The sequence below is a fragment of the Enoplosus armatus genome, chromosome 17 (genome assembly GCF_043641665.1).
Source record: "Enoplosus armatus isolate fEnoArm2 chromosome 17, fEnoArm2.hap1, whole genome shotgun sequence".
Lineage (NCBI taxonomy): Eukaryota > Metazoa > Chordata > Actinopteri > Centrarchiformes > Enoplosidae > Enoplosus > Enoplosus armatus.
The window spans coordinates 20,487,443-20,500,579 of NC_092196.1; the positions used below are offsets into that span (position 1 = coordinate 20,487,443).

General features: G+C 43.4%; 2 protein-coding genes, 1 long non-coding RNA gene and 1 other non-coding gene across 4 annotated transcripts; 2 read left to right on the forward strand and 2 right to left on the reverse strand.

Moving 5' to 3' along the window:
• Window positions 1–142: 142 nt before the first annotated feature.
• Window positions 143–6,214, reverse strand: tsen54 (TSEN54 tRNA splicing endonuclease subunit). Its single transcript, XM_070923459.1, has 12 exons — window positions 6,159–6,214; window positions 5,053–5,211; window positions 4,595–4,658; window positions 4,420–4,503; window positions 4,186–4,284; window positions 4,053–4,105; window positions 3,750–3,857; window positions 3,092–3,557; window positions 2,883–3,018; window positions 2,727–2,787; window positions 1,559–1,672; window positions 143–1,278 (listed from the first exon to the last, which is right to left on the reverse strand). Exons 1-12 carry the CDS (start codon window positions 6,212–6,214, stop codon window positions 1,101–1,103), a joined length of 1,578 nt encoding a protein of 525 aa, XP_070779560.1. The 3' UTR covers window positions 143–1,100.
• Window positions 6,215–7,152: 938 nt separating this feature from the next.
• LOC139300271 (C-reactive protein-like) lies at window positions 7,153–9,068 on the forward strand. Its single transcript, XM_070923304.1, has 3 exons — window positions 7,153–7,204; window positions 7,810–8,017; window positions 8,663–9,068. The coding sequence occupies exons 1-3, from the start codon at window positions 7,153–7,155 to the stop codon at window positions 9,066–9,068; spliced, it is 666 nt and encodes a 221-aa protein (XP_070779405.1).
• A 766-nt stretch (window positions 9,069–9,834) lies between these two features.
• Window positions 9,835–9,906, reverse strand: trnat-cgu (transfer RNA threonine (anticodon CGU)). The gene has a single exon. It is a non-coding gene; the product is annotated as a tRNA-Thr (tRNA).
• A 470-nt stretch (window positions 9,907–10,376) lies between these two features.
• On the forward strand, window positions 10,377–12,664 carry LOC139300599 (uncharacterized). The gene is made up of 2 exons (XR_011598846.1): window positions 10,377–10,504; window positions 11,367–12,664. It is a non-coding gene; the product is annotated as an uncharacterized lncRNA (long non-coding RNA).
• The last annotated feature ends 473 nt before the right edge of the window (window positions 12,665–13,137 follow it).

Genomic DNA, 13,137 nt, shown 5'->3' on the forward strand with positions numbered 1-13,137 from the left:
TGATGCGTACATTTCTATTGTTGACCTGCAGCTGAAGCGGAAAGTCAACACGAGGAGATGTCAGTGGCATCAGCCGGCGTTGTCGACGCTTACAACACCTGCAGTCAAGAAGACACGTGACTAGAAATGATTCCAGGTTTTTTTTAATTATTAAAATGCAATTTAAAAAAAGCAACATTTCAATATGCGAACATCAAGAGTCTCCTGTGTTTGCAGCCAACAGAAAGATAGAAAACATTTAATGTTTTGTGACTTCAGACGGGAACCAACACGAGCACAGACAAAATCTACACTTCCACGACAGTCGGACAAACTTCATCTGCTGTGGAAGACCGTGTTAGAAGATAGAAAGCTCCAGAACGCCGAGGTGAGAACCTTTTACCAACTGCAGAATCAACTTTGAGTCTTGTTGCAAATGTTTTATTTTCACTCTCGAGTTTGTGAAAAGTAGTTTAACTCGAGGTCCGTTAACACGCAGAGTGTTCATCTGATTACAGCCTCTCACGCAGAGTACAGGAGATAAAGCAAAGCCGTGTGCACGAGGACAGTAGCTTCAGAACACAGGCAGCTCACACAGTGTGCAGTTCTGAAATGTCACCTGGACATTTTCCTCCCAGCTCACTGCTGACGCTGTGAAACTGATAATTGTTTGAAAGGTGCTGGGGGGGGGGGGGACTTGGAGTTGGTGACTGAGTTTATCTTTAAATTAAAAAATGCAGTGTCACTAAAACTGACGGCTGTAGCTGCTTTTTTGCACACAAAATCATCTCAAGACGGCATCGCTGTCGTAGCAGCCTGTTAGTGTGTTTTCTTGTCGTAGCAACAATTTATTTGGCACCAGGAATTAACTTCTCAATCTGTCTTGTTGCTGCAGAAAATACACGTCCGCTCATATAAGTCACTCTGATGGTCCCAAAAATGGAGAAGGAAATATACCTCGAAACAAAGCCTGAAAAAAGAGAAACCCACTTTCTTTTTTTAAATCACTGGTGCAGATTTTTTCATCCGTAACGACTGGCTGCACTTTTATTTTTGTGTGTCCAGCCGACCCAACTGATGCAGATTAACTGAAAAGTCCTGGCTTCGTGTCGGTACATGATTTACAGCGGAGTTGCGGAGCAGTGAGGTGAGGGGTGCACGTCGGTGGGCAGCTGGAAGTCTTTGAAGGTGTAGAAGGAGATGTCTCCGTGGTCCACCACAGCAAAGACCAACGGGACGTCTCCACACTGGAGGGTCAGCTGCTTGAGAGCTCGCAGGTCCGGCACAGGGCCGTCGAAACTGAGACACGACAGGGAGGGAGTCCTATCATGTCAGCAGTCTGAAGATAAATGTACTCAAATTCAAATTAAAGCCACAATCTGCAAGAACAGAAGATTAAAGTTGTGTTTTCTGACACTTCACAGAGCACACGATCCACCAACACATCACTGAGAGAAACATGAGACAAGATCATCTTCAACCACTGTGATGTTTGTTTAATTTGAGTCAGCGGTCTGTTGTTTTCCTGCGAGTCCATCTTCAGTCAACACGCCCCGAGGCAGTTTGTGTGTTTGCTTACCTGCACACACACATGCGGGAGTATGGTTTCCCCGGGTTGCTCTTCTTGAAGTCAGCCACCGTATCAGGTTGGTAAACAGTGAAACAAATCCTCCACTCATCTGACCCTTTTAACCTGAGAGGACAAAAGCACATCGTCGTCCCCTGAATGCCGGCCTCTCCATCGCAGCACAATACACCAGCAGCGCCACGCCGCTCTCTCTCTCAGAGTCTTTATGGCTTTCTAAATTAAAGATCATAAATCGTGATAGCAGCGAGACGAGTCCCAGCTCTGATTTATTTTCCCTCACGGGTGACTCACAGTTGATGTTAAGTAGCTGCTTTTTTAATCTGGGCTACATGTTTACTGCAATACATATAAAAGTACAAATAAAAGTAAAAAATATATACAATAAATCTAAATTTATGCTACTTTCTACTCTTGAATGGGAGCACCGGTAACTGTATAATTTTGTATAATTCTGATGTTTATATCGTGCAAGAGCTTTTTAATACCACTTAATATGCAATTTAATACCTTTTCTTACTGCCATACCAGTCAAAGAAATACGGAAAACCAGGAGGGATAATAAGGCTTAATAATTTGTATAAGTGCGTGAATTTATTGACATTTATAAGACATTTCTGTCAGTATTTCCCAGCTGTATATAACAATAATTCCTAATGTGACCTGGACCCAGATAAATGGCAGAAAATGAAGGGATGGCTTAAACTAATTTTATCTTTGTTAACATTGACACGTGCCCATTACGAGTGGATGAGCTTCATATCTGCTGTAGCTGCTGCAGGTCTGATGGGGCTGACTGAAACTCAGTGTCACTCCAGTCTCACTTCTGGTTTATAGGTGTTTGACGTGTCCCGACAGCCCGCAACCACAGACAAAAAAAACGAATGTTACTGTCAAAGCATTTACGTCCTTTTCTGTGAGGAAACTGAAATCAATGCTTTTTAATCCTTTTCAAGGCCTGCAGATAATGTTTCAGTGTAACAGTGTGTGTGCTGTCATGGCGCCTGTTGACTGTGTGCTAACAACAATCGGACAGGTTCACTGCAGGTCGCACGAGGTGTCAGACTTCAGACTTTGAGTCCTGTTTTCAATCTGAACGCCTGCTCAGTCTCTCCTGATTGAACTGGTTTGATGAAGCGATTTTCAGTGTGATAAGTGATACCTGGACGCTCCCTCGAGCAGATGTGTAGACTTAGTCACGCTGATTTTGTCCAGCAGCTCCTCTGGAACACAGAACAAATAGCACTGAATCAGATACGACTAATCGATGTAGATTAAAATCCATGTTCACTCTGAATGTACTTGCATGTGGTCTCACCAGTGGGGACTGGTTGTCTTGGGTCATGTAAAGGAGTGACCTCCCTGTTCCACAAGTGTGCTGGTCGGCCTTTACGCCTCCTCTGTCGCCTCCCCAGGAGCTCCCGATACTCCGCCCAGTTCCTGCACCGCCGAACCTTGAAGGAGCTCAGAATGTGAATATCTGTAATGTGTTCCACCGGAAAATAAAGCTGATGATATGTTACGAACCTCTCTGTCTTTGTTGACGTCCCACCGGCGCCTGCGCTTGTCGTCTTCCCTCTTCTGCTCCTTTGAGGACATCTTCACCGTCCGCAGGTTTATCTTCTGCCTCCAGGGGGAAACGTCGCAGACTCCCACAGCCAAAGACCCAGGCAGCAGAGAGGGGTTCGGGGGGACCGTGCAGCTGGAGAGGCCCTCCCTGGAGCCCAGGTCAGGGAAAGGGATGGAGCTGAAGTCCCAGCGTGAGCGACCAGAGGCGGGCAGGTGATCTGATCGGCCCCCAAGCACATCTGTCATCCACCAGCTCCTGCCCCCGCCTTTCTCTGCTGAACCGGCAGCGGCGGTCTGCGTCCCTGAAGTCCCTGGAGACGCCGTCAGGTGGGACTCAGGAGGTTTTTCATCCTCCTCACCTTCATGGCTGCATGTATCCTCCTCCATTCTGTCACTTGTGGATTCTTCTCGTACGTCAGCGCGACTGCAGCAAGAACAAACAACTGTGTAGGACTCCGACCGGTGATGGAAGATCTCACATGTCAGCCGTTTTATTTGAATTATCTGTCTTTTTCCTTTTCTGTGCAGCCGCTGAACAATCAAATCTGGTTGTGTCCCCAACGTCAGACAGCAGATACAGAGCAGTGTGCAGTAAACAGGGAGGGGTGTTGCTTACCTGGACGTTGCGGTGGGGCTGGGGCTGCGCTTCCTCTTCAGTTGTCTTCCCGCTCTGTCACGTGACTGAGGCAGGTTCAGCTGCCTCGCATAGGACGACGGCTCCGAACTGTAAGACGCCAAACACAAACACATCATCACATCACGCTGGACTTCCACAGCAACTTCATCCAAAATACAAAAGAGTCTCTAAAGTCTCCAAACTGCGTAATGACGGGGTTTTAAATGTGGGTATAGATAATGGATTAATGGATGGAATACACATCACTAGTAAAACTACGTCCTATGATCTTATTTCTGTTACCTGGGACTGAATCTGTGCACCACGTAGCCAAGCCTCTTCAAATGCCCGAACACCTTTGTGATGACGAAGAGTGGTTAGACCAGTTCAGCTGTGCAGTCCTCTTTCAGAATATCTGCCGGACATTTACTGGTACCTGATACTGCCGGAGGCTCACTGTGCTCGACGACAGAAACCTCTCATACCCGTCCTGGATGGACAGCGGCAGGTCCTGGTAGACCACCTGCAGGTTCCCCTGTTCACACAGTACAACACACTCACAGATGCAGCAGGGACTCTTAAAGTGAAAATATGACAGAAGAAGACAAAGATTGATGTGTCCTAAGAGGGTAAACCACACCCTGGCAAACCGGTTTTATCTGCCACTCACACACTCCATCAGGTAGAGCGCCTCCTCAGGGAGGAGATGCTGCTTGCCGTTGGCAGAAAAGCCCATCGTCTGCCAGAACTTTCCCTGAGGAAAAACAAGGTTCTCAAATGCGGTAAGACAGTATGAGAACTTGACTAGCTTATCACAGGGTGTGTGTTAGTGATGCAGGACTCACAGCTGGAGACTGAAGCTCCACTATCTGCTCACTTGGAATCCATGTGGCCTTCACGAGGTTTCCTCTGCAGTGACAGAAAAACAGACGCTACTGATCTCGCGTCAGCGCAGCACAACCTGAGTCTACTGTTTTATCCCCTTCACATCAGCCCCCACACTGACTTTGACAAGGCAGGTGGTAAATAACAAGACAGTTAACAGATTTTCTGGCCATCAAGGCACCGATGAACTCCACACAAGCCAACAGACATATACATATATCGAGCAATGACTGCTTCAGAAAGCGTCTCATTGCTGATGCATTCAGGGACATTCAGAGCTCTTGGATGTGTCTCGTTCCAGCAGCTGAGGCCAGAATCTCAGAAGGCAGAACATCCTTGAATGCATCACTAAGGAGTGATATGTGATATGATATATATCATACATCGCTGGGGATGGATGGATGCTACGCCTACTCACAGCTTCTCCACCCTCTCCTCTGATATGAGGCCCCAGTGCTCCTTCAGACTCTGCTCGAGCTGCTGTCTCTGCTCCTCTGAGTCATTGGGGAAGAAGTCCTTCTGTCCTCTGACGGGGATCTTGTGGCTCCTGGACCGGGCTGCGAACAGCTCAGATGGACTGCAATGTAAAGACAGACGACGGCGCTCAGCTTCAGACATTTGACTCATTCATCACTGGATAGAGGACAGATATTACTCTGATATCTGATATCGACCAGACCTGACTGATCAATGTAAAATATTGTTTCTCTTTTTTTTTTTCTAGCCCCGAACAGGAGGGAGGACAGTAAGCAGACCTGTCCCAGACCACCTGAGAGGTCTGGACATCCATAACGGAGCAGAAATGTATTGTAGTCTGAAACCATTCAGTGCTTCAGAAAACAACAGACACGGACACGAGAAACAAGTCTTTTCATTCTTGCTATGTTTTCTATTAAACATTCAGCTGGTTTTGTAATTGTCTTAATGTGGACCAAGATTTCTGGCTTCTGGTTTGTGGTCTGTGACATTAGGGGTTCATAGAACAACATGGATTCATCCAAAGCAAAGTTCATTTTCTGTGAAAGATGCAAAATACATGAACGTCTCTAAGGAAATAACATGAGTGCACACAGGGCTGTTCTTCTGATTATGAACACAGGAAACAGTCTGTTGCATGCTCGGTGTTACTGATGAAGTACAGCTGCATGTAACATGTGTCTTCATGAGTCATGAGGTGATGACTCACTGTCATGAGACCTCGCCCAGACAAAAACCAGTCAGCTGCTTTAACTACAAATATACTCTGCAACACTTCCAACTCTACAAACTCCAGTTAACACTTAATGTTCGCAGCCGTTTCCCTCCAGGATCAAACTGCTGTACAGCCAGCTTTTCCCAAACGCAGCTGATGTGTTGTTGCACGCATGCACCGCAACCTCAAAACTTTGCTGACTGACAGGTGAGTGAACCGTCCCGCCATGTGGACGTGTGACACGAGCAGCCTCAGAGGGAGGACATGTGTAAAAGGTATCGATCCTCTGTCGATACATTTACTGATAATTCCCGATAAATACAACAACACACCTTAGTACTTCACTGAAGAACTTCCCCTCGCTGTCCGTCTTGTTGTGGTCCGCCATGTTTGGCAGCCCCCGCTGCAGGGCTCCGCTGGGTCCTGACGCCCGTCAGATTCGGTGATTAAAGGTAGTTACAAGCACGGCCGACAGGGGGAGCCAAAGCAGCTGTATGTTCACCAGACTGCATTCACATTTTTCACGTTTCTCTCTGGAATAAATAACCAGAGTTCCACCTTGACAAGATGTTTATAATCTCCACTATGATTCACATAAATGTCCAGAAGGCTTTTCATCAGACTCCTCATTGCAATGACCTGTTTGTGAATAAAGTTAATGATTTTGAATTATTCTGACGAACTTCCCCAAACTTTTCTCCTAGAAAGTATGTTTATATACGACTAATTACATGGATTATGTTCACTGGCGGTGACTTTTGTTTTTTGAGTGCAGGACGTTGGTCTTTCTTGGTAATGAAGGAACATGTTTGTTGCCCCTGAGTTGAGGGGAACACTGGTTAGATTATTTTCAGCTCTCTAACTCAGGTTCTTTCACCGCCGCTGCTGTTAAAGTCACTATATGGAAAAGACCCCGGGGGGAATATCAGGGTTCATTGTTGTCCCCTCTGTCCTCGATCTGCTTCAGCTTTTCACAGAACCTGGACTTTGTGTACTTATATTTGCCTTTAGTTCAGTGTCCCCTTTGACAAGTGACATGATCCAGTCTTATCTAAAGCCAATACATTACACAAGACGTAAAGAATGCTGTTATCTGTGTGTTGTAATGAGGAATCACAACATAAAAGCCCCCCAGGTCAGACCGTCTGCAGCAGGGCCCCCGCAGCATCACAGTACGTATACAGCTTCATTGCTCTTTTATAGCTTTACATAACTTTTTCTACACATGAAAACTACTGACGCTGCCTATAACCTAAAACTGCATGATGCATGAAAATGAGTTTAAGAGTAAATTGTCTCATTTTCTGCAGGTTCACTGAGGACAAAATGGGACTTCCAGGCGTCCTTTTTCTCATTGCCACCTCCACAGTGTTGGCTGGTAATTCTATATCTTTCCTTTGTGTCTTTATGTGCATATCTGTGCACGTTTGAAAGTATAAATTTAATCTTTTGTTTTCAATCTGAGGGCATTTTCTTTCTTTGTCTTCCATGATAGTAGACTGAGTATCTTTGACATTTTAAAACATCATCATGGAGTTGGAAACTTGTTTGTCTGTAGACAAAACACTTATATTAATTATAGAGATAATTTATAGATACATTTATAATGAAACATGTTTTTCTTGCATCTCCAAAACTGGCTTTTGGTGCACTGAAACACCACAACATGCCTGTCTATGACTTAATTTGTGTTTCTTACATTAAACGTGTAAAATGCAACGGATTCTGTGCAGCACCGGATGCTTCCTGTCATAAATAAAATAGTCAAAGACACACAAACATAAATAAAACACCTTCACTTTAATGTAGGAATGTGTAGACAGAGACGGAGGGACATGTGTGGATGCACAACATTTAGTTTAGTTAGACAGTCGATTAACGTGTGAAATCTGATATATATAAATATAAATGTGGGTGAAATAATAAAGAAGCAAACAAACTCTGCTGCTGCTTTGTTGACAAGAAGTCTCTGTCTTGTCTCAGGGAGCACCGCCATTAAGACCTTGGTGTTCCCCAGTGAGACCAGCACCAGCTTTGTGGAGCTGGTCCCTCAGAAACCCCTGAACATGGGGGCCTTCACTCTGTGCATGCGGGTGGCCACAGAGCTCAGCGGCGAGCGAGAGATCATCCTGTTCGCGTACCGGACCAGACACTACGATGAGCTGAACATGTGGCGGGAACTGGACGGCAGGTAGACCAGCAGCACGATCTGGATCCCAGATGAGACAAAGAGTAATCACCAAAATACCCCTCGTACTACTACTACAAACAGTACTGCTTCTACTCTGTAACAAAACTACAAACAGTACTGCTTCTACTCTGTAACAAAACTACCACTACTACTACAAACAATAGGGTACTACTACTAACACTAATAACAATATTTTATAGTCTACTAGTACTACTACAATACTACGAGTACTTCTACAATCACTGGTACTAACAAGACTCCATCCACTACTGCTACTAACAATACTTTAGCTACTACAGCTACTACAAACAACACTACTGATACTACTGCTGTGAACAATGAGCTACTTGCACTTCTAACAATACTACTACTACTACTACTACTACTACTACTACAAACAAGTCTACTACTACAGCTTTATTTCAGTTTTTAAGCAGTAAAATAAAACAATAAAAGATCAGTCAACAGCTGATACTAAGATCAATGCTGCTGAATGAGTTATTGTACTACACAGTCACAGCGATGCATTGAAGTAAATGTGTCTTCCAGGCTCCATATTTGTCTTTAAACACCTTAAAATGTGTTTTTATTTATTGAAACTGTCCTGGGAGATGCATACAAATGAACTGTACACTGTGTGTTTAGATTGTCCTTCTACCTGAGCGGAGAGGGTGTTTTATTCCAAGTCCCTCAGCTCGGCGCCCTGCAGACACACCTGTGCATCACCTGGGATTCCGGTTCAGGTGCGGCTACCGTCTTCATGGACGGGAGGAAAAGCTTGACCAAAATTTACAAGAAGGGTCACACCGTCCGCCCCAACGGCAAGGTCGTCATCGGACAAGATCCGGACTCTTATGTCGGTGAATTTGATGCCAAACAGAGTTTTGTTGGGGAGATCTGTGATGTTAACATGTGGGACTATGTCCTCTCAGACAACACGATCCAAGACTTGTTCTCTGGGAAGAGAGTGCCCAGAGCAAACGTTTTGGACTGGGAAATCACGGAGCTGAAAGTGAACGGGGAGGTGGAGGTTATTCATCGTGAGCTGTAGCTGTAATGCTCACACAGTATTTCCTTTCTTTCCAATAAAAACTTATGCTGACAATGCTGGTTTGTGGTGGAATGTATTACATGATAATGTCAAACTAAGACTGCATCAGAACTCATCTAACATATACAAAGAGACTGGGCCCCCCACTGGCACGTTAATCCAGTTGGAATCAAGTGGAAAGAAAATTAAATTAAACACAGTGCAACAATCTCTGAAAGTATAGTAAAGTAAAAATAACTTGTATTTAAACTGCAATCAGTTACTGCTTTTTCTACCCACATAGTGAGGCCAGAAAACACTGTGGGCTAATTACAATGTGGGCTAATAAGTTTTTATCATTTTATCAAATTGCAACTCAGATGGTGTGAGAAATGATTTATAACAGCGTGCAGTACACACCATGATAACTTGAATAGCCTATTAAAAACCTTGAGTATATGTGTTGTTATAGCGCCCTCTTGTGTACTTTTAAAAGACTTTCTCCAACAGTAGAGCAGCTGTGTGTAGAAGCTGAATTCAGTCATAACTCCAGATAAGTTCCAGTTATTTTTGTGGCTTATTTAATAATCATGTGAATTTTATGTTTTTGCAGTCTTGAGACTTTCATATTCAAGTTTTAATATGTGGACTACAAATTATTATTATTATTATTTAATAATATGGGACCTTTGTGTTCCACTGATATTGGAAGGTGCATGGTATTTTTTAGGAGTGTACAAGGTATTGGTGCACACGAAAAAGTAACGTTAATGTCTCCGCGGATCACAGGCACGGACGGGGTTCGAACCCGCGATCTTCGGTTTACGAGACCGACGCCTTACCACTTGGCCACCGCGCCTGGCAATGTAAATGGGGCACAATATACTAATTTAAACAAGTCTACACGACCCTGTAAATTCGATCGGTTAGCCTTTAGAAGGAATATAATAACACACTCCATTTGAAATATACTATTTTGACTTTGTTAGCAGTAAACGGACACATAGACGTCAAGACACACGCTTGTATTGGCTAATTTATGTATTTTCTGTCTACCGGACGAACGTACATCATGAGCTGATGAGATGTCAACCTATTAAACTTAAAATGCACCATGACAGAGTTTTTGTATGCAGCCGAATGTTCCAGCAGGTGGCCTTAGAGATTATACAACATCTTTGGTAATGTTTTATTTATTGTATGTTTGTGGCGTGGTGAAGTCATAAGAGGCGTCAAATATCGAAATGAAGTTTGGCGTACATTTGTCGCCATACAACAGAATGGGGACTCTTGAGCGAGAACACACCCGGAAGTAGCTAAAGTAGCTCACAGCAGATAGGATTTCACTCTTTCCCTGAAACATGGTAGCCACCGATGTAATACGATGATGTGAAAGTCGCATGTTCATGCATCAGATGGTGCGAAGATTGTGCGGTATTTCAGAAGTAGCTCATGTTGTAAGTAATATGACTTCGTGAAAAATCAGTTCTAGTGTGGTAGGAAGAAACCAGCCTGTATATTAGCTAAAGCGTTAGCTTGCTAACGGGATATTTTTGATCACGTTAACTTAATTATTTCGGTGCAAGATATGGTATTTGCCTGCATGTTAAACTAGTCATGGTGTTGCAGTTTGTTCGGTTACATTAATGTTGTTGCTGTAAATCAGTTTTACACATTAAACAGTATTCCAGGAATCCCTGTTACGCATCTCAAATTGTATTAAAACCATCTAGAATTATTAAATCCGTGCGGATAGCCAAGCTTGCGTATTAGGCAAAGCATGAATTAAGACATTCCTTCAATTCGGCATATCAAATAATGTCAGTTTAGAAAGCTTAAACTTTATATAAGGCGTTTTATAGGAAGATTTCGATACTAACTGCTTCTAATAGAATCTCTTGGAGCAAGAAATAAACCTACGATATGTCCCAGTCGCTAAAGCTACTGTTAAAGGGCTGCACGATAATTCAATATTGATTATGTTATTGGCCTGTTGATATCATATCGTCGTTATCAAAAATGTTGCTGTTCAAATGAGTGATTCTAATTCAAAAGTAACATGAGTTTTTGAAGGTCTTGTTTTACATATTCAAGGAGCCATTGAGATTATTTTACATGTGATTTCTGTATACATTTGCCTTAAAAATGATCGTCATATACATTTCAACCACATCTGTGTTGTATAAAGCAGGTACACAAAGCATTACAACAACAAAAGGATGTAGAAGCAGAACCATTCTTTCATTGTCTCTGTCTACAAATCTAGCATTGCTTCAGTGCATGGTTGAAATCTTGTTATGTCTTGTGCTCTTGTTCCAGTCTTTGACAGAGCCTGTCTGATCTGCTGCAGCTGAGCCCCCCCTGCCTGCTTCGCCATGCCTCTGGTGCTGGACGCTGTGTGGGCGCTGTGGAGCATTGGAGCTGGTATCTATGACTACTTCCACACCAGCGCCATGGAGGAGAGGATCCACACGCTGGAAAACGTCCTCTCTATCCACCAGTTTGTGATCGCGGCCCTGTCGGCGGGCCTCATCCTGCTCATGACCTACATACTATGGAGAAAACACTGAAACCCCATTGACCAAGGCCAAGCACCCGCTAGATGTTGTTTTGTCGCAGGATATCTCGTGTTACCCTGATGTTGGCCAGAGTGAAAACTGGGATTATGTGACTGCTCACACTTCAGAGATCAAGCACGTTCAGCAACGTCCCAAATGAGGTCAGGAGCACCGATGGGCAACTAAACCGGAAACAAAGCTCCATAAGAACTCCACCGGTGTGTGGTCTCTGAAAACTCATCTGGGATCCTTCAGCTAGTGGACACTTGGTCTGTCCATCAGTCTGTCTGCTTGTCTCTATGTTTTGGACGTTAAACTGGTCTGAGTAATACTAATTCAAAATCATAACAGCTTCTCAAGGCAACTTTGCACTTTTTTTGCCAAGCTTCACTTTCTTTGGAGGTAGGGACCATTTTCTACTATTGACTCAATCCAGCACTAGAATTTCAAAGGTAATCAGGTCGTCGCTAATGTGACACCCATAAAAACGGTGTGTTTCACTCTTTAATGATGGTAATGTGTGGCCGTGATCAGTAAACTGGGATGAATTCAGCACATGAAACATCCCTCCGAGCTGGGGGGGATCAGACACTTGTTCTAACTTGCAGAGTTACTAGAAGTGATCTTGTTGCACTGTTACAGGAAAGATTATAAGCAGACATTTTAGAAAACTAGCATTTGCCTTTGGCTGCGTTGGTCTGTAATTATCCTGGTTCCAGGATAAGCACTGAGCAGACGGGATTGGAGATGTAGGATGGAGGTTATTTATTTAGTGCTATCTAGTGTTCTGGAAAGGCAGGTTGTGTGTGTGTGTGTTTAATTTGTCCATGTTTACATTTTTACCAACACTGTTTCCAGTCTGTCATCCAAGTTTCCTCAAATTTTTCTTAAAACCTAATGATTTAATGAAGTATGGGTCTTTCACTACTGTACCTGCTTACTTTCTGGGGTTCATTGCCAGTGTACTGTTTGCACTACTGTGTGTCACTCTGACTAACCACTACCATGGCTACTATTAAAGGGAATATGTTTGGATAATAAATCATAATTTCAGTCCAAGCTGTTCTTTGTCCCACGTGTTTGTGTTTTAATTATAACCTTTTTGTTTCTTGTCTTGGTTAACCAGTACATTTTTGTGTGAAACAGATAATCCACAATGGAAAGAACGTTCTGACCTAGTTTGTTACTAAAGTTTTTTTACTGGTTAAATTATTAACTGGTAAATAAGTCATTTTAAAATCTGGATATCTGAATCCATTGTGTGATTTTTGTATCCATGTTGAATGAGTTAAGATAGTACTTTTATTTATCCTGAGGGAAATTGTTGTGCAGCAGTTGCAGAACAAACTAGGAAAGAGTGCAAGTATAAACAAAATGTGAGAATAAAGATTATCAGTGAGCGGCAAAAACCAAAGGTACACAATGGCAGAAATGTAACAGGTTAACGGTAAGTATCATAAATATCAACATTAGTATACACAATGTCAAGATGTAAGAGGTGGACTGTAAGATCACAGATGTCTTCAGATGAC